This window comes from Ranitomeya imitator, chromosome 2 (assembly GCF_032444005.1).
Source record: "Ranitomeya imitator isolate aRanImi1 chromosome 2, aRanImi1.pri, whole genome shotgun sequence".
NCBI classification, from domain to species: Eukaryota; Metazoa; Chordata; class Amphibia; order Anura; family Dendrobatidae; genus Ranitomeya; species Ranitomeya imitator.
In genome coordinates, this window is record NC_091283.1 from 466843167 (window position 1) to 466865390 (window position 22224).

The 22224-nt window shown below is 43.2% G+C and overlaps 1 protein-coding gene across 3 annotated transcripts in view; it reads right to left on the reverse strand.

Moving 5' to 3' along the window:
• EDN3 (endothelin 3) overlaps window positions 1-20696 on the reverse strand; it is a 126526-nt gene extending 105830 nt beyond the window's left edge. For 2 of the 3 annotated variants that reach the window (XM_069751219.1, XM_069751222.1), the window contains exons 1-2: window positions 20494-20696; window positions 17356-17680 (exon numbers count right to left, since the gene is read on the reverse strand). In XM_069751219.1, the coding sequence (XP_069607320.1) occupies window positions 17356-17680; window positions 20494-20545 (377 nt within the window). In that variant the 5' untranslated portion in view covers window positions 20546-20696. Of the gene's footprint in view, window positions 1-1457; window positions 2577-17355; window positions 17681-20493 lie in introns of those variants that run through there. The other variant, XM_069751221.1, reaches the window with a different exon arrangement.
• Window positions 20697-22224: the final 1528 nt, after the last annotated feature.

The window sequence follows — 22224 nt, forward strand, 5'->3', positions numbered from 1 at the left end:
CTGGGAAGGGGGGGGTGAGAAAGAAAAAGAGAGAGGGAGGGGGGAGAGGGGGGTTGGGGGTTTGTCACTTTAGTAGGAGTACGGAGTGACAATAAAATGATATATCTCATACAGTAATCTGTAGAGCTCCCATTCACTAAGGGAGACTCAACAAAAATTGAAAATGAAGCCGGCATTTCTCAAAATACATAGAATGTCCTCTTCAATATTTCACTCTTTTCTGACTTAGGTCCAACTACAAAAAACAGGCAAATGACAACTGTTCATTAATCCCTTTTGGCTCAAGGCTATCCACTCTAAACATCCATTCACATTCTCTCCTCAGAATGGTCTTATCTACGTTTCCCCCTCTTGGGTTGATGTTGACCACCTCAATAATCATAAATTTAACACTAGCCACATCTTCTCCATGGTAAGTCTGCATATGTTTTGCCATTGGGGTATCCCTGTTGTTTCTTATGTTCCCCATATGCTCCCCCACTCGCCTCCTGAACTCTCTTTTGGTTTTTCCTATGTAGTCTTTTGGGCAAGAGCATTTCGCCATATACACTACTCCTGTGGTTTTGCAATTGGAGAAACTGCATTGATAGTAAACCTTCACCGTAGCTGAGCTGCAAAACGATTTCCCTGGTTCCATCCATTTGCACATACTGCAGTTCCCACATTTGAAAAAAACACATGGCTTTCTATCCAGCCATGTTCCACTCATTTCCGGCCTCCTGTATTGGCTATGCACTAGCATGTCCCTTAATGACTTCCCTTTCCTGAAGGTAATGCTGGGGTACTCCCCCACCACATCTCTCAGATCTGGGTCTAGTCTTATAATATCCTAATGTTTTAGCAGGACTTTTCTGACTTCTTGATGTCTAACGTCAAATGTTTCAATAATCCTAGTAGTCTCCATAGAGTCCTTATCAGTACCTTTTTGCAAGAGTTGTTGTCTATCTGCTTTCGTGGCATGCTCATATGCAGTATCAAGAACATGCTCTGGATATCCTTTTGCTCTAAATCTTTTATACATATCGCTCGCTTGCCTATAAAAGAGATCTTTTCTAGAGCAGTTCCTCTTCAACCTCAGGAATTGGATGCCTTTTTAGGGGGGCCAGGTGATGACTTTGCCAATGTAGGAGGCTGTTCGTACTCGTTGGCTTTCGATAGATGCTCGTGGATATGTTACCTTTTTTCTCCTTTCTAATTTTCACATCCAGGAATGCCAGCTCTTCCTTTTGAATCTCTGATGTAAATCCAAGACCTCATTATGGTTTAGCTCCCTAAGGAAATCCCCAAACCTTTCTCTCGTCCCTGTCCATATCAGAAACACATCATCTATAAACCTATACCAGACCGGTATGAGGTCTTGCCACCAGCTGGAGTCACATCCAAACACCACCGGGAAACACTACCACCAGCTCAGGGGCACTGCGATGGGGAGTCCCTGTGCCCCATCGTATGCAAACTTGTTCCTGGGCTGGTGGGAGGAAACGGTGGTGTTTGGATGTGACTTCAGCTGGTGGCAAGACCTCATACCGGTCTGGTATAGGTTTATAGATGAGCTAGGCTAGGTTCACATTGCATTAGGGCAGTCCGTTTAGCGCATAGTGCTATGGACTGCGCTAATGCAATGTCCCAAAAGGGATCGCGTTTGCCGATCCCGCTAGCGCAGATACCCGATCTGCGCTAGCGAGGAACGGACCTCGGACTAGCGGGACATCGCTAGCGCGTGCCGAAAATGGCATGCGCTAGCGATGCGCTAGAGATCTGTTAGCACATTGCCGTCAATGGGTGTGCTAACGGATCCGTTGCATGGCGTTAATTGTGACAATTTCGCCATGTAATGGAGTCCGCTAGCGTTAACCCATTAACGTAATGTGAACCTATGTGCTAGCAGGGAAAGTTTCTAGTCGGCACTTGATCGAAAAGTATGCAGACTCCTCTCTTTGCAAATTGCACGCTATTAGGATTCATCAATCTACAGTATAGGAGTGACTGCAGAAATTTATATTCTGCCTAATAAAAACACAGCAAAAAACACATACATAGAAAATAGATAAAAATTGATTCTTATTCTTTATCCATGAAGCTTTCAGGCCAAGGATTTAAAAGATCCCTCATATGCATAAATTACTAGGCTCCATTAGGACTGTAGGACTCAATATTTTCAAGGTATGATGTAGCCAGCCCATTGACTTCTATTGGAATTATGTAATGCTTTATTTCACCAGAAGTGGTGCTGCAGGAGAATTGAACTCCCTACTTCTGGGTTCCTGCACTGATTGCGGCTAAGCACCAGGGAACGGTGATACCATGCACTCGAATTTTTTATAAAAATTTTTTTCAAAATTAGATGACCCCTTTCAGAAAACTTTACTCAGACGTCTTCTGCAGTTTTGCTTTGGCCGTATTCCAGAATCTTATCCTGCTGCTGAGTTCTCATAGATATTGCAATAATCCAGAGTGAGCAATAGAAGAAACAGTAGAGGCCAAAGTTGTTGAGTAAGGCTGGCACCATGCCATACTTGACATTATAACTGGATGCCTTTGAAGACTTGGCCCCAGGACTTAAATTGCGAAAGCTCCTGGAGGAAAACAGAAAACAATGTGAAATGGTGGGGCAGAACAGCACAAGTCATGATTCTAGTAAGGGTGCGCATACTAAAGAGGCAGACCAATATACTAAAGAGGCAGACCATTAGGCTATGTGCACACGTCAGGATTTCTGGCAGAAATTTTCCTGACAAAAACCTGACATTTCTGCCAGAAATCCACATGCGTTTTTTTGCGTTTTTGATGTGTTTTTTTGCGCGTTTTTTCCAAATGCATAGAATAGCGGGAAAAATGCGAAAAAAACGCAAAATTAATGAACATGCTGCTTTTTTTTACCACAATGCGTTTTTTTCGCGGGAAAAAAACGCATCATGTGCACAAAAATTGCAGAATGCATTCTAAATGATAGGATGCATATGTCTGCAGTTTTTAATGCGGTTTTATCGCGTTTTTATCGCGAAAAAACCTGAACGTGTGCACATACCCTTACAGTAATAGGGTCTTTACAGAGAAAGGCCCTCTAAGCCTCATCCCCTCTATGGTTGGGTAGCGAGAACCTATGCAGGATTTCACGTTTCAGAGAATTGCCACTACAATCAGCATTGGTAGAAAGAAAATGGATCAGGTAGACAAAAGTCCACTCCCCTCTCTCGACCATGTACACCATTGACTTTTGAGGGATCATATTCAAATAGTACAGCATGTGATGGAACATTTTATGCAGAAAATCGGGAGCACAATATGGGCATATAGTTTAAATCGATTTCATAGACAGATCCAACTAGGTAGTGCATGAGCCCTTAGGTGTACATTTTCTTTCTCTCTTTGATGAAATCAGAGGAAAGCAGAAAATGATTTGACAAAAATAGGTCTTCTAATGAAATCCATTCCTCAGTTCGCCAGGAAATATAAATCAAACAGCCAAAATATTAAACCCACCTGCCTACTAATAAGAGACCTTTGTGGCACCAAAACAGCCTTGACCCCTTGAGGCATGGACTCTACAAGAGCTCTGAAGGTGTCCTGTGAATCTGACACTACGCTGTTAGCATCAGAACGTTTTATACCTGTAAAATGTGAGATGCGGCACATATCGATCAGACTTGTTTTCCCAGCACATTCCACACATGCTCCATCGGATTGAGAGCTGGGGAATCTGGAGTCATCACCTTGAACTCCTTGGCCGATTCCTGAACGGTTTATGAAGCATGGCAAGGACATTATCCTGGTGAAAGAGGGTGCTGCCACTAGGGAATAGCCCTGCCATGAATGGTGTACTTGGTCTGTGCAATGATTAGACAGGCTGTATGTGTCATATCCACATAAGTGTCAGAGGCCGAGGTTTCTCAGCAAACAAAACATCAACCAGAGCGTCACACTGTTTCCACTGTCTTGTCTTCTTCCCATAATGCAGTGCACCTTCCCTAGGTAGGGGACACATATGCACCTGGCCGTCCACATGATATAAAAGAAAACATGATATATCATCAGACCAGATCACCTTCATCCACTGCTCCATGATCCAGTTCTGATGCATCCTTTAGGTGCTTACGACAGTTGACAGGATTCAGCATGGGAAGTCAGACTAGTCTCACACACAGCAAGCTGCCATGCACTCTGTGTTTCTGAGACCATTCCTCTATAGTCAGCAGTAACGTATTTTTCTAACCAATTTGTTCTACAGTATGTCTTCTGTGAGATCGAACCAGATGGACTACCCTTCACTCCTCATGAGTATCTATGAGCATTAGGACCCATGAACTGTTCACCAGTTGTTTTATTTTGAGCCATTTTGGTACCTAATAATAATTGCATGACAGGAACACCCCACAAGACCTGCTATTTTGGAGATGCCATGACCCTGTTTTCTTGACATCATAATTTTGCCCTTGATAAAGTTGCTCATGCAGCGCCCCAGGATCCTGGTCATTGCAGTAATGTCATTCTCCTCTAGGGGGGAGTGATCTTACGTTTGGAGGCAAAGAATGACAAGTGAATCCAGATATCACAAACATACAACACATTTTGCACTCCAGGCCACCAGGGGGAGCTATGCTCCTATTTATTAGGGCACTCCTCACACTTAGGTAAAACTGGTTGCCTGGGGAGGAAGTTAGTAAGTTGCTGGCTGAGCTTCGCTCAGGTAGTTGGTCCCTGACAGGGGTGGGATCCTGTCAGAGGCCGAGACAGAAGGACACGGAGCTGTGCCTGCCCTGAGTGTGGCAGCTTCTAGAAAGAGACACTGAAGGAGGACTGTATTGTAGAGAGGGTGAATAAGTCGTAGCAAAGGAGTGGATATCAGAAGAGTTCTGCCCTACACAGGCTGCCTCCTTCTGAGGTGCCGGATCCCGGTAGCCGGAACACAGAGGGAGCAACAGTCCTTTATGCCTTGCTCCAGAGACCGGCAGGACAGCTAATTTCATTTTACCTGCCCGCCCTATACCCAGGAGGCAAGGTGGCACTGAATAGAGGCTGGGGCATGATAGAGTCCCTGTTAAATGCCTCAAGCCACCGGTCATATGGGTTTGTCCTATCCATCTCGGGGACAGAGAGAGACATAACATCTATAACATCTTCAACAGTTGTGAGGACCTTATGAGACGCTTAGCAGTAAGGCACTACAACACCACGGTGCTAGAGGAAGGCTACTGATTTCTACCTGGATAAGGGGACTCTGGGCTAGACTCTGTCTGCCCTGTGATCTGGTGCTCTGGACTGTGGATGCTGAAGCCTTCAGTAAAGGTAAAGAGACTGCAACCTTGTGTCCTCGTTCTTCACTGCGTCTCTCACCTCCACCATCTGCACACTGGGAAGCCCTGGGGACATACTTCACCTGTGGGAAGGTATACCATCTAGCTGCCATAACATCACCCCAGCGGACCCCTTAAAGTAGCATCAGTCACCCTGACCGAATACCCCTTTAAAGACCTTTCCCTTTAACTCGGACCCGAGGGCCACGGACCGGGTCAGCCTCGTGACATCCCCCAATGAACTGAAGGACCCGGTACTGAGTACCCCGCTGCCCTTGGGGGTGCTCCAAATTTTTGGCGTCACGAACAGGATATACTTAAGCCTGAAAATCAGGTCATGTGCGCCTAGAGACTGTGTCAGAATTGTGCTTGAACTGTGATTTACTAAAGGACTGTGTATTGCAAAAGACCGCCAAAATTCCCGCCAAAACCTCCAACATTACAGCGCCATGAGGAGCGCAGGAGAAGAAGAAGGGCGTGCCGTCGTGGGCGTGAATGACCTGAGAAGCGCAAAAGATAATGGCCGCCCAGTCCAAATATTTATGTACCTTGAGGACGTGTCTGTCAGCAGCCAAGAACCGCCTCCTGATCCTCAATGGAGAGCGGAGACAAAGAAAGAGAAACCGCCCCTGGAGGAGAGAGCGGGAAAAAGACCAGGAAGGAGCCAGCCACGAGGATGACGCCATGGCCAGACACCCGGAACCAGACCGTGGGGTTGAAGCAGAGGACTCCCCCAGCCACCTGGATAGACACCGCAGCCAGGCATCACGCATTGGCCCCGACTTCCCACAGACCGGCGCGGAGGAGTTAATAGACCAGCTCCTGCAGATGCAGCTGGGCGCCAAGGCCACGTGTTGGACGGTGCTGGCGGAAGACCAATCAGCACCGCTCCCAGCACCGCTTCCAGCATAGCTTACAGCACCGCTTCCAGCACTGCTTCCGGACCCGCTGCCAGCACCGCTGCAGACGCCGCCACCAACGGAACCGACCGGCACCGAAAACACCGATGCGGCAGGTAAGGACGCCGACCCTGCCCCAGAGACCGAGGGACTGTTGATAGGCCCCGTGGCAGCGCCACCTACCAGCGGTTCAAGCCGACTCCAGCATCTTGAGCCTTGGGACCACGCCATGGGAATGGAGCGGTTTATGAAGGCCCCAATTGCACCCACCACCCTGCGGGTAAGCTGTATGCAGAGAGAACTGTTTACTGATGGGTCAACCCAGGCCCTGACCTCATGGGGTTCCTCGGGACCACTGAGCGGAAAGGAGAGACTGTAGAGGTCTTAAGTTGGGAGGACTACCAGTCCCAGCGCCCCTGCAAGTGGGAGGAAAAGGAGGAGAGACACCAGGCCCAGCGCAGAGCCTTTGACAAGCGAGATCTACAGGTCAAAGCCCAGGCCCGCAAGAACCACACAGCTAACCAGGCCCCGCGTAAGCAGGGCACAGTGGTCACTTTCAAACTGCAAGGCGGCTGGGGCTTCATAAAGGAGCAGGGGTTGTACGCTGAAATATTCGTCAACCGGAGGGACGTGGAATCCCATCTCTGGGAAGGACACCCGGACAGGGACTTGTATCCAGGAGATAGTGTCACCTACACCTAAACCTTGGTGAAAAGGGCTGGTTTGCTTTAAACATGCACAAACGTGAAGACCCTATGACCCCAAGCTCCAAAACACCAGCCATGCCTCTTCATGTTGCAACAGCGCCAATAAGTGCTAAAGTAGCTGACACTACTATCACCCCTACCTGCACCTTTACAAAAACCACCGTGTGCACCATTACTACCACAGAGACTGCGGTAACTGCAGAACCAACTGTAACCTGTGCTAAGGAAATGCCAGAACAGAACTTAGTGGGCACTTAGACCCCTATATGGAGCGAAGGAGCCCCATATGTAGCACCTGGTAGCCGCCAGTACCCTAAAGGGCTACCTCCACTGGTGCTACCTCCAAAACTGCAATAGAAACCCACCAAACTGGAACACTGATTGTACATCGTTCTTTAACTCTTTTGCTGCTTTAAACCCTTCCAGGGTTATTTCTTAAAGGGGTCACATGTTAAAGGGATCCTGTGTTTTGCACAAGTTACTTGTTGCCTGTTGCCTTAAAGAACTGCAGAATCATGGACTGTGCATGATCAGAACTTACTTGTAAATAGTTTGCACCTTCTTAAAGATGCTTCCTACTGGTTTTACAACAGAGGCTTTTACAGAGACTGCCTTCAACAGAGACTGTTGCTAATCTTGTTGCGAGAATTGCTTTGTTTTTCAGCGACCTGAAGAAAAACCCATTGGTGTGGCAGAATTCCGGGTCAGGATAAACGTCTTGTAGCCCACCCAAGACCAACGTTGAGGGTTCGTAACGGGTCCCTCGCATCACGTCACTTATGTTGCTAAACTGACTTGAATCTTGATGTGATTGATATTGCACTACCTCATTGAGTTATCTGAACCCATAAAGGGTTCAATGTTTAAATGTTGCACTTTGCCAGAAGGTTAATATATTACAGGGTTAATATAGCAGATAAGGTTAAAAATTTTAATCCAGATAGAATTGTGTTTACATAGTTGAAAGTATGTAGTTGAGAATATAGAGCACTTTGAATAAAATTAAGATTGAGTTAGATAATAGAAAATGTTTAATGATGCAATTTTGAATAACCTGAAGGAAAATGCAGTGAGCCCGTGGGGTTGATAGACTGTCCTGAACTTGAATAGAGAAAATGGTTGTTTTGCACTTGAAGAAGAATAACAGTAATAAAATGTTGATTTTCACTTAATAGATAGTATACCTGTACGGGTAATTGTATTTCATAGTTAGTAACTGTTTTAGACTTTTAGTAAAATGGGCCCATAATGTACATATGTTTGTTATGCAACGTTCAAGTGTTCTCACCTCCCATAAAGGGAAGCAACAGTTTATATTAACTTGTTTTCCAGCATTTCAAAAATGTGTATGTCTTTTGCTAATGTATTGTTTGTTTTCTTTTCCCCAGTCCGCAGCGCCCCAGGGTCCTGGTCATTGCAGTAATGTCATTTTCCTCTAGGGGGAGTGATGTTACATTTGGAGGCAAAGAAGGACAACTAAATCCAGGTATCACAAACATACAACACATTTCGCACTCCAGGCCACCAGGGAGAGCTATGCTCCTATTTATTAGGGCACTCCTCACACTTAGGTAAAACTGGTTGCCTGGGGAGGAAGTTAGTAAGTTGCTGGCTGAGCTTAGCTCAGGTAGTTGGTCCCTGACAGGGGTGGGATCCTGTCAGAGGCCGAGACAGAAGGACAAAGAGCTGTGCCTGCCCTGAGTGTGGCAGCTTCTAGGAAGAGACACTAAAGTAGGACTGTATTGTAGAGAGGGTGAAGAAGTCGTAGCAAAGGAGTAGCTGCCTCCTTCTGAGGCGCAGGATCCCGGTAGCTAGAACACCGAGGGAGCAACAGTCCTTTATGCCTTGCTCCAGAGACCGGCAGGACAGCTAATTTCATGTTACCTGCCCGCCCTATACCCAGGAGGCAAGGTGGCACCGAATAGAGGCTGGGGCATGATAGAGTCCCTGTAAAACGCCTCAAGCCACCGGTCATATGGGTTTGTCCTACCCATCTGGGAGACAGAGAGAGACATAACATCTGTAACATCTTCAACAGTTGTGAGGACCTTATGAGAAGCTTAGCAGTAAGGCACTACAACACAATGGCGCTAAAGGAAGGCTACTGATTTCTACCTGGATAAGGGGACTCTGGACTTGCCTCCAAACCGGCCGGACTCTGTCTGCCCTGTGATCTGGTGCTCTGGACTGTGGATGCTGAAGCCTCCAGTAAACGTAAAGAGACTGCAACCTTGTGTCCTCGCTCTTCAAACCGGCCGGACTCTGTCTGCCCTGTGATCTGGTGCTCTGGACTGTGGATGCTGAAGCCTCCAGTAAACGTAAAGAGACTGCAACCTTGTGTCCTCGCTCTTCACTGTGCCTCTCACCATCCACCATCTACACACTGGGAAGCCCTGGGGACATACTTCACCTGTGGGAAGGTATACCATCTAGCTGCCATAACATCACCCCAGCGGACCCCTTAAAGTAGCGTAGGTCACCCTGACTGAATACCACAGGTGGTGTCAAGAACATTTCCCCTTTAAAAGACCTTTCCCTTTAACTCGGACATACCGAGGGCCACGGACCGGGTCAGCCACCGTGACATCCCCCAGTGAACCGAAGGACCCGGTACTGAGTACCCCGCTGCCCTTGGGGGGTGCTCCACTCACATCCTCCTTACACTTGCCCATTTTTCCAGATTCCATCACATTAGATTCAAACACTTGAATGCTCCCTTGCTGCCTAATAAATCTTACAATCCTACCCCTGACAGAAGCCATTATCACAAGACAATTAATGTTATTCACTTCAACTGTCAGTGGTTTCAATATTACAGCTGATGTATAAACCCTACACAGAGTATAGATGTGCCCATAGGGAAGGGATAAGCAAATTTCAAGACCAGGATGATGATTAGGTCTAGTGCAAGGCACAAGCACTTGGTGTTGTCTTCCGGAGTCATGTTCTGCCCCTACAACCTGGCAGTACACCACATCAGTTGCCAATTCTGGGTCAACTAGTTGAAAAATCCTTTAGCATTAGACTAGATTTTTTTGGTTCCTCAAGACATTTAAGATCACAGGTCAACATTTGTATATTGTCATTTCCAGATCTGTGCATTCTCTGTTAGATGTACGTAATATGAAACCATGGGGAACATCATGTAGGACATAATTTTACAAGGCTCCAGGGATCATGAGATGTTCTTTATATCCAAAATATGTAACGATTTCTATTAATAAATATATGAGTGGAACGAACTTCATCATTTATGACCCACATAATACTTACTGTACTTATTATAGAACGTGCACAAGGTGAAAAAGTTCAGAACACTGCACCATAGAGGAATAGAGAAACTTGAATGACAAAAGACAAGGACAAAAAAAAAATAAATAAAATGTCCAAGACAGACTCTTGTAGAGAGATAGTGTCCCACTATTTTATGTTTGTCGCCATCTATGGATGACACGTCTCTAATCTAAAACCATTCTGAGACTCTAAAGTGTGGTTTAAAAAAAACAACAAAACCATGGTCTTCAAGATAGTCTTCTCAAAAGGAGGTAATGTGTATGCATAATATATGATGGACTGAAAAACAGGGCCTAACTATGAGGATAATCTTTATGGTGGTTGTTTTTTTTTTTAAAGGGGAGCAATTGGCTGAAGTGGTCATCTCTGCAGAACGACTAAGAATGGTGGCGCTGCAGCGAGGAGTGTAGGACCGGTAAGTAATAGTTTTCTTTATCAGTTTAAAACAGTTTATGCAGTTGGGCAATATGTTTTAAAACTTGGGCAATGCCTTTATTCCAATGGCTCAGCCAAATGCTGGGCTTGAAGACATCATGATCTTCCCATCAAATTACTCAATACGTGAAAACATTACATATTTCAAGAATTCCATTAAACCTTTCTGATCAGTGTGTCATCCATTTTAACAATGGACAGCCATCAGTTGGGAAAAACTGTGTGTGAACAAGACCTTAGGGCTTTGCCTCATTTGACATACCTTGAAATCAATTGCTTAAAAGGAATCTGTCACCAGGTTTTTGCTACCTCATCTGAGAGAAGTATAATGTAGGAATTGTGACCCTAATTCCAACAATGTGTCACTTAGTTTAGTGGGTGTAGTAGTTGTGACACGATCAGTGTTTTTAGATTTAGCATGTAGCAGAGCTCAGAAAGCTGACCCCACCCACTTGACACCTTTGTGTGTACATACTGTAATGTCAGTGAGCCATCTTCTGAACTTCTGGTCATGGGCAGTGCGCCTCTGAAGCATGGAAGTGTAGACCCGACTTCAGAGACGCAGTGACCTGTGCCTAAGACCTGAAAATATCAATTATTATCACACGCCACTAACAAAACAGGGCTGGTTCCTCAAGCCTTTGGGGGATGGGGGGGGGGGGGGTGAAGGAAAAGTGCCCTTTTGAGAAGATGCCAGTATTATAAAAGGCATATGATAGGTGGGGATGCGTATATAGATTTTGCATTGGGGCCCAGGAGCTTAAAGTTAAGTCTCTGCCCAAGAGTTACCCAAGTCTATCAAGCGAAGAGCCAAAAATCAAAATATACATTTGTCTACTCCATTGAGCAAATAGCACATAATTAATTACATGGATATGACCCAACAGCAGAAAATGGCTAAAATGTGAAAAGTATTTGAAATTTAATAAGGAAAACAGGACATGTATAACAATATGGCATATGAAAATATAACCAAACACCCGATAAAAGGGTTCAAAAGAAAACAAAGGTTTCTACACCTGCATCACCTTGGTTTACCATGGAGGGAACAAACTCAAGGTTCATGAAAAGTGACCAAGACTGATGGCTAAAGGCCGATTCAAAGCCAAGTACTGTCTTTTCAAGTTACTTGCCCAAAATCTGAAGAGGGTGAAACTACAGATTCTGTCCAATAAATGTTCACATGGATTGCAGCATCCTTAAGCCAGAACTGACTGAGGATTGGGGTTATTACAGCTAAAGACGATTTATGGCAGTACGGGTCTGGGGCTAGGTAGAAGAAAGCAGAGGCCATGAAGGAAATCAGAGCCAGGCAAATGAGTATCTTTCCACACAAGAAAAGAAACCTTTCACCAGGCTTCCAGCACAGTAATATACATGTTAACCATTTACACCTCTACCATTTACTACAGGATGTAACAATGCAAATATTGCACTCTCAAAGTAAACTGCTGTAAAATATATTCCACATATATAAATGGCCCAGTCCAGCACCCTCACATAATACAGTGCCTGCCTAGCACCCTCAGATCCCGCCCTGCCCGTCCAACTCCCGTAGATCCTAATGCCCAGCAATTGTTTATTTTATCCTAATCCTAATGTTCAAAGTCCCTTATATGTAATCACAAAAGAAACATTGCTCTTAGTGAAGCCCATTAGTGATCCCACACATCATGGTATGAATTTCATAGTCCTCCACAGTGCCCAGTACAAACAGTATGATGCCACAGTGCCCATACATAGTATGACGCCCACCAAAACAGATTCACACACAGTAATATGACCCACAAATAGCATATTTACCCACACACACAGTATGATGCCCCACAACCCTCACAGATATTGATGTCCTCACGACCAAACACACGGAAGTATGTCCCTACACGCAGTATGAAGCCCCCCATTATCCATGACACAGTGTTATGCTCTCACAGTCTCCCCCACACAGTAGAATGTCCTCACGTACCATAATGCTCTTATAACAAATTCACAAACACAGTAATATGACCCACACATGATAATGTCACCACACACAGTATGATGCCCCCACAGACACCATGCCCCAAAAGCGACAGTTACGCTATCAGTCTTCCCCATTCTCACAGTGTAATGTCCCCATAGTATGATGTCCGAATAATACATTACCCAAAATATAGTGACTCTCCTACAATAAACACACACAGTAATATGACCCATATGTACTTTAATATCTCACAGGTTTCCCCCCCACACACACAGTATGATGCTGCCACATGCCACATAGGCATCCCTCTTGCCTGTGCATCCTGCTTCTCTGAGGAGTTGTTATGTGATGGTGGAATAGGGATCTGATGGTTCTCTGCTCCATCATTGTCTTCTACTCTGTGTCCCGAGGACAAAGGCATAGTTGAAGTTGGCACATACCCCCGAACTTCAGGGATAGGAAGGAATACCCTGGATCTTCAGGGGTATGATACAACTGGGCACTGTGAAATGCTACATCACAGTGTACAAGGTACAGATAAGTTACATTGACCTGTCGACAAGAACTGTTTAAGGACAGATCTCAGAATAGACTTAAATGCCAACATAATCCCTTACTGAATTCACCTCAAGAGGAGGTACAACTTTGGCAGTTTTGGCCCCTAAAGATGTGCAGGGCCTGAAGCAGTTATCCAGCACCTCTCACTTCTGTATATGGAGGTCAGAGACGCTATCGACATGGCGATCAAGCGAGTGTGAAGTGCACTCAGCAGGTATAGTGCACACGACACATCCTATTCTCAGAAACAGGGCAGGCGTATGATACCTGCTAGGCACACGCAAGACATGGCATGTGGCTAATGGAGTGTACACGAGCAGAGTCTCTCTCCGCCGGATGTGGACACGAGAGTCGCTGTATAACCTTTTTATATGGTCATATACAAGCAGATGTGCAATTATCTAAAGAGCCTACGCTCTACTCTTATTACTACACAGCGTAGATGTCGCTCTGCAGGAGGCCAGGATTAGGGGCTGATACGGTACCATTTAGAGCAGCCCTAGTGCTATGTTACACAAGCTCCTGTGCACACAGTAAGATCCTGCTACACTGGGCCAGACCACTACTGAGTCTAACTGGAGCCAGATGTTGGAGTATCTTCATCTTGTCATAATCTTTGCTAATCATTTTTCCATTCAAATATAAAAATTTTGCTATTTCCCTGCTCCCGCACTCCATTTCCGTAGACCACCAGGGCTCCTTAAATTATATCTAATGAATGATGAAGTAGTTCACTCTTTTCTAAAAGGCAGGGGCCCAGCATTGGTACCAGATCAGGTGGTAAGTCTGGTAGACGTAGGAGCTCAATTTACATTCCAGGTAGAAGATTTAAAAAAAAGAAAAGATACATTTATTCCCAAGTAGAATATGCAAATTATTCCTGGTTGTATAGCATTGACTACAAACATATACAAGTGGTCCATGATCAATTAACATTTCTATCCCACAGTCCATGACAAGATATGTACGAGAAAAAAAAATCTTTTTATATAGCCTAAAGATACTTTATGTCCAAGAATAGCGCCACTCCAGGTTGTGTGTGATATTGCGTCTCACCTCTATTTACTACAAAGTAGATAAGCTACAGACACAACCCATACACAGGTCTGGAGCAGTCATATCACGTTCTTCCAATCCTAGACAGCTCTTCTAAAGGAGTATCTCCCATCCCAGAATGTTATGGCATATCCAAAGGAGCGCTCCAAATTTGGTGATCCCTGCTAATCCCAAAAATATAGGGACATATATCTGGAACAATAGGATTTATGAACACTCACTTTGCTAGGCAAAATGGTGATGGAATCTCATTTTGAGGTGAGGGCTCTCAGCAGTTTCATCGTGCTTGTCTACTGTACAGATCTGATTCTTCTCATAGATGAGGGTCTACTACAATCATCTGTGAGCTAAACATATGGGCAGCATCTCCAGCCCTGATTGTTGCCAGGTGGAGCAGAGCAGTTCTGGGCATGTGCTGTGCACATGTCTGATTTTTTTCTTCGGACCGAGTGTTCCACAGAAAATATCGGAGACAGATCCTATTATGACCCTTAGGCCACATTCACATGTTCAGTATTTTACCTCAGGATCTGTAAGCCAAAACCAGGAGTGGAACAATCACAGGAAAAGTGTAATAGAAACATGTGCATCATTTCTGCCTAGTTCCCACTCCTGATTTTGGCTTACAAATTTTGATGTAGAATACTGACCAAATACTGAACGTGTGCTTAGACTTGCATTACCGATATTGGTCCAACCGGCAATGCAAGTCTATGGGTCTGTGAAAAAAAAAAAATATCTGACCGCACTTTGATGACATCCCAGTGTGGTCCAATTTTCATGGACAGACAAGATGGAGAAAGTGCTGGAAATTTTTTTCTCTTCACATCCGAGAAAAAATGATGCCACTCTGATCAAACTTTAATCAGAAAATGGAACGGTTTTTCTCGGATGTGGACAAAAAACGGTTGTGTGACCCTAACCCCATCAATATTCATTGATGCTTATGATATTTCGAGACAAGGCCCCAAGCATTTGCACAATTATTCCTTCTTCCACTCCACACTTCTTATACTGTATACCCTATAATTACTCGCCGGTGATTTATTAGAGGAACAGCCCCATGGTTTGCAGAAACCCATTGTAAAAAAAAAAAAAAACACCAACAAAAAAACAAAACACATTGACATATATTGAATACATTTTCAATTGCGGAAATGTCTGAACCAACTCTGCAGCATGCCAATGTAATCATAATAAGAGAACGAACCCATGGGACGTTTCTGCTGCCATCTTACACTGCAGTAGTTTGTATTGCCGAGATGTATCACCATGACTGCAAAGGATAAAGACTACAGCGACATTCGCAGAATAAATTTGACATCCTGTAGAATTCCATTTAAACCTCATTCTCAATAATACACAGCAGATATTCAGCATACAGAAAATCCACTTATATACGCCCCGTGGGAACATATATTCGCACTGGATGTGGACCTGGAGACATAATAAAGCAACTGGGTCTCAATGTACAATCCGTCACAATCCCTCTTTGCTCTGCCAACCATGTGACATGTATAAAACTGGGTTTTTCTAATTTGGTAGAGGAACCTTTTGGGCCCCTTAGTTTAATCGCATCTATAATAACCATTACTAACAGTTCTTGTTGCATGTCCAAGACATTCCCAAAGAAGGGGAAATCAGCTCCAAAAAAGTTTGGCAATCACCCTCAACAAACCGAAGGGCTGAAGGAGACCTCAGAGAATATTACATTTCAGGCAACAATATCTGTGACTATCTTTGACAGGTATTGGATGCAAACCTAGAATTTAATGTTTGTCTATACAGATTACATACTCTAAATTGTATATAGTCGAAAGATATACAAATATCCTATTAATAAAAATAGCATATCCACAGTCTCATTAGTTTGTTCACTTTTTGCATTGGTGATTATTTTTTATTTATTTTATCTTTTTTCCCCAGCCATAATTTTTGTAAGCTATACACACTGTCACACAGAAATATTTTTATGATTGTTCCTTTGCTTCACACGTGAGAAGTTAGTTCTAAATAGCCTTCATTAAAAATGTTTTATCATCCTAATAAAAGGAGAGAGCAAGAGGTGGCTGTACACAGATCTGCTGTGGAGAGGGGAGAAAGTATCTAAAGTCTTATGGGGAGTAGAGAAAACAGGCAATAGACAATGAGGAAAGCTCATGGAGAGGAAACAAGTGCAGTATCAGAGCTGTACTGATACACGAAGGTAAGTAAAGGCAGCAGCATCCTGGATACACACAGACCTCACACCCAGCCTATATTACTGGGAGGGACACTCCCACAAGTGGTTAAAAAAAGTGAAAGAATGACAATTGCAGCCTTATACTTGGTGCAATTTTATCAACTTTACTAGCATATGTAGAATAATATGCCATGTCAAAGTATAAATAGCCTTTAAATTACGGGCAAAAATTAATCTTCCAGTCAAATAAATTAAACTTAACATACAAGAACAGAAGGCAAAAGAAATTGTTAAAGCTACTTAGATTCATAACGTCACATCCATGGGTTACATTTGCCAACCAGAACCCCATCTTCTTCCTAAACTTATGCCCTATGCACAGAGCTACCAGAGGATTCAATAATGTCAGGCCATATCTTTAGGGATAATGCCCACCTGGTACATTTTTAAAAAGGAATTGGTTCAAATCCCTATTCTCAGCTTGAGTGCAGAAACAGCAGATAGCATTCTTCTCCATGGGGATGAATGGGTCTTTCAGTAGAGTAAAGCTATGTGGTAAATGTGTAGTCATCACTCCAGACTGGGGCTCATTAGATTTTCTACATAAGAAGGTGGGTGAACACAGATGCTGGACCTCTGCCGATGGAATGTCTATGGAGGAGGTACATGGGAATACATGTACAGGAGCCAATAACATAGTATACAGAATATACACTCCGAAGCTTAGGCAAAAGAACCCAATGCAGAGATGATAAAACTCTATACAACCCAAGATGTTGTCCATCAGACTGTAAACTGAGGCTGTACTATTCAAATCCGAGCCACAGAGGTGAGGGACCAATGTGGACCTCAGAACACTCATTATAGATGGCTCCTAACACAACTATAACCGGTCATGTCCCACAGCTCTGAAAGGATACCCCTTCCGTCATACAGAAGATGAGGTAGGACGAGTACCTTTACTTACTCAGGCGTATTGATCCATATGATGTCTAGATGACAGTAGTAGACACACTCCTTGTCCTTGTACGTGTAACACGTACAGCGTCGTTCCCGCCTATGGGCTCCCCCAGAATCTGGCTCCAGGTGAAAGCTTGGGCTCATCTGCTCATATCCAGGAATTGGGGTTCCTTGAGGTCCAGGTGAAGCTGACCCAGGGGGAAGAGTTACTCCCGACTGGAGAAAAATAGTCGATGACTCCTTCTCTCCCCTGCTACCTTTTCTTCCTCCCTCCTTAACTTGGAGGATGCCCTTAGCACCTGAGAGCTGGGGCAGAAGAGCCAGAACAAACCCTAAAGCACAAGAAAGAGGGGAAAAGTTGGGAGTTTGAAGTAGAGGCTGGCCATATAATAACAATGTTTACTGTTGAAGGGCATGAATACTTTTGCTTTTTTTATTATTATGTAATTGTATTACTCTAATGTAACAAAATAATACAAATTATTGCAACCATCGAGGCAAATAGATCAGCTTAGCAGCTGTGTACACAAGACGGTGGGAGATTTTTAAGGAAGACAATGTTCATCCATTTTAGTATTTTTAGATAGAGCAATAAGAAGAGGATTGCAAATGTGGACATACCCTTCAAATGTTGATGCACTGGTACTATGTACTGATGTGTACCAAACAATAGTATTTTGAGCCATGTTGAATAATAGTTCTGCACATGAACATATACCACATTCACATAAGGGACAAATGTTGGGAACATGGATATATCCTAGAAAGAAGGAACATGCCCACAGTTCGTGAGACGCCTTTGTGGCCCTACATTACATAGGCTTCAGCATTGCCCGGCACTGAATCAGACACAAGATTTATGGACAAACAGGAGAGAGTCTGTCCCAACGTAATACCAGCCTACAGTTTCAGCAAACGCTATAGAAAAATCGACAAATTTATAATAAAACGATTATTTATACAGCGCCGACATATACCGTAACACTGTACAAAGTATATCACATGATCTCTGTATGGCATACAAGGTCCCTGTAGCCTTGGGCAGTCATTATAAATGTATATAATTGAGGAAGGGTTGGAGAAACTGGTTTAACATTAGTGAAAGTAGCACCCTCGCCACTGCCACAAAAACACAACGCTTTTGCTGAGATTTTTAAAAATTGTGGCAAACTATGCATTTTTTTGTCATAATAGTGGCAAAAAAAAAAAAAAATCCCATGTGAACATAGCCTTATTACCGTAGTTGGTTTGATTTTTTTAATTAAACCTCTCCTCCTAAAAATTTAAAAATATATATTTATGTCCAAAAAAACAAAAAACAAAATATCCCACCATTGAAAATGTATAAGATCAGGGTGCTTCTAGCCTTTGATCAGGTTATAACTGCTTTATGCCTCATTCACATACAGCTTTTTATTAGGGTTTTTATTTGCTTACAAGACAAAAACCGTGCTTTTAAATAATTCTTCATTTATGGTTTGATTTTTTTTTTTATTTAATAAAAAAAATCTGGCCGCATTTGTAACAAGGATGTCTATAGGAAGAATGACAAGAAAAACAGCGGTATACCTCTCCTCATCACCCCCAAAAAAAGACATAGTAAAAAAAAGAATTTGCTTCCGACTTTTAAAGTAACTGCAGTAGTTAAAAATGCTGCAGCATTTTTGGCAGAAAAAAAGAAATCCATTGCAGATTCTCTGCGGATCCACAGCGTTTTTTGAGGTGCAGAAACGCTGTAGATCCGCAATTGATTTACAGTACAATGTAAATCAATGAAAAAAAAATAAAAAAATGCTGTGCACACTTTGCGGAAAATGCAAACGTTGCGGTTTCAAAGAAGTAGCATGTCACTTCTTTTTTGTGAATCTGCAGCGTTTTTGTACCCATTCCATTATAGAAAACCGCAGGGGTAAAAAAACCGCAGCAAATCCGCAAGAAAACCGCAGCAAAAACGCACAAAAAACGCTGCGGAACCGCACAAAAAACGCGACAAATCCGCAGGTGCGTTTTCTGCCAGGAGAGGCAGAATCCGCACCAGAAATTCCTAAGCCTAATCCGCAACGTGTGCACATAGCCTTACTGTTTAGTAGGTAGGGGAAGCTTGGAATTTTTTTTTTTTTTTCAGATACCGGATGCCACATCAATGGTAAAAATTTGACACAGACCAAAACTAAAGGAAAATTGGATCCAGAACACTGATTAAAAGCGGTCTGCGTTTTTCTGTCATACAAGAAAAGAAAATGGATGTCCGAACGAGGACAGAAAAAAATAAATAAATATCTAAATAATAATATTAATAATAAAAAAATATATATATAATATAAAGAGGTATACTGTATATGAACATATTGGCCTAATGTAGACCAAAAGGGCATCTTATCCTGGAGCATATAATATATGTACGCTGTAAAGTTGTTGTGATTGCCCCCCCCCCCCCCCCCCCCCGGAACATATGACAAAATAAAAAAAGCCGCTAACAATATATCTAATGTGCTGTATTATGAGATTGTATGAAATTGGATTATTTTAAATCTCATATTATGTAATAAATTAACATTGCATGGGACCACAACGATACCCATTGTACTCAACTAAATTGCAGAACGTTGCATGAGACATTGTATTCCAGTAAGCTCCTGTCATAAGACAGATGGGACCTCCAAGAGATGACTTCGGTATGCTTCCAAGACCAGTGACATGGTATGGACCCCTTACATTGCATGGAAGCTGTGAGAAGTCAGTGCTGAGCTCCAGATCACATCCATATGGAAGATTTCTTAGACTTCTGAACTACAACCGCTTCCAAAAATCTCACACACAAAGTACAGTACAGTACAAATCCACGGCTAAAGAAGACACCCCAATTCTTACCATTTCCAGAACCATACACATGAACCCCAAAAATGACCTGAGAAACAACAAGCCTACATGTTAAATACACATAGGTGGGGAATAGGACATCATCTTTCATAACCAAATATCCCAATTCATTCAATCACTTTGTGGTTCTTAGTCTCAATCACCTGCATCTGATGATCCACACACCCTAACTGCTGGGAGTTGTAGTTACACCATATGTAAGGGGGTGCTATTTGCACCCTAATGTGGTATAAAGCAGCACCCCATACATTGGGGGTCCACTTACCTGTGTTAGAAGTGACCAGCAGTCCCAGTATAATCAATAGCCTCTGCTCCATGAACCCAGGTGTAAAGTATCCAGAAGGTGATGCCACAACTGCTCTAGATAATCCCTGCCAGGCAGCCCTGTCCTGGGGTGACCATTCCTGCCTGAGCCACTGACAAGTGAGGTGACTACAGGCTGCTGGAGCAGAGCAGTACTGGAGAGATACCCTGCTGCTCTGTGCATAAGAAGAGATCAGAGAGGAGATATAAAGCTGGTGAGCAGGCGCCTCCTACAGGACATGAGCAGCATTACCACTGCTGAGCCTCCTGCATCATCCATGTGTGGGAACAGCTCATCCACATGGCAGAACTCAATAATAATAATAATAATCTTTATTTTTATATAGTGCCATTAATTCCACAGCACTTTACAGACATTATTGGCACTGTCCCCATCGGGGCTCACAATCTAGATTCCCTATCAGTATGTCTTTGGAGTGTAGGAGGAAACCGGAGACCCCAGAGGAAACCCACGCAAACACGGGGAGAACATACGAACTATTGTTTCTGAGAACAAGAAATATTTGCAGATTTGTAACACAAGCGTAAACAGATAACAGTCAGTAAATGAAGAATACAGATTGTTCTCTGAGTTCTTTTTTCAATTTTTTTTTTATTGTAAACACCTAAATCTAGTTTTTCCTCCAATTTATCATCATTATTCAGATCTCTGCTTACAGTCAGTGAATAAAAATTCATCTATTGCAGATCATTATCTTCAGCAGCTTAACTTTTGCTTAAAACATTGCAGGAATATAATGTATCTAAGCAATTAATGCCAGGTGCACATTGGTATATATAAGCATGCGCATGCATCAAGGAATGTTTGTCTATCGACGTATACGTTGAATGTATTTAAATATCCTTCTACATCCAAAGTTTAATTAAAAAAAATAGAAGTGTTTCCTTACTTTTGGGGGCTCCAGAAGTAGTTCACTTGCACGAGGATACTTATGTACAGGACCAATCCATAGCTCTCAACCCCAATAATTAGCTGTAATCTGTTGGGAAATCTGTCAGCAAGTATTCAATTTCCCTGCAGTGCCTCCACAGGAGAACTGAGGTATTGCACAATTCTCATTGAAATCAGTGGGCTGTCCATGTCATGTATAAATGTCCCAGTCTTTCTAGAATGAAAGATAAAATTGTGGTTGCTCTGTGTCCTGAATGTCCAGACCCCAATATTGATCTATTTCCCTAGGGTACAATATTCTCAATCCATAAAGAGATTGCCATGTTTGCCATGTTTTTCTTGTAATAAATTTCCCTCGGTGACTAGTCCCACGAGGATAAGAAAGCTTTGAAATCCAAAAATAGAGCTGCCTGCGGGTTATGGGTCATGAACACTGAAGGCTGGTGCTCATTACGGCACAGACATGCAAATCCCTTTAAAGACAAAGCTGGTGTCTTTTTCGCAGTGTACAAATACCCAGGTCATCAATAGTACAGCACCACCTAATGGCAATATTGGCATGAACATCAATACCAAACGTTATCATGTTAGATTACCTCCCAATTATAATGCATTCAGTTAATTAAATGTGATGGAAGGAACACTGTGGTCATCAAGGTTTTTCTTCCTTGACTGGCAAATATTGTCTATTCTTGAGGGTCAAGGTAGGAAGCTGTTTTTTTTAACCACAGAGTCATTATTTTGATAAGAAAATCCCCTTTGATCCCGAATTGTCTACAA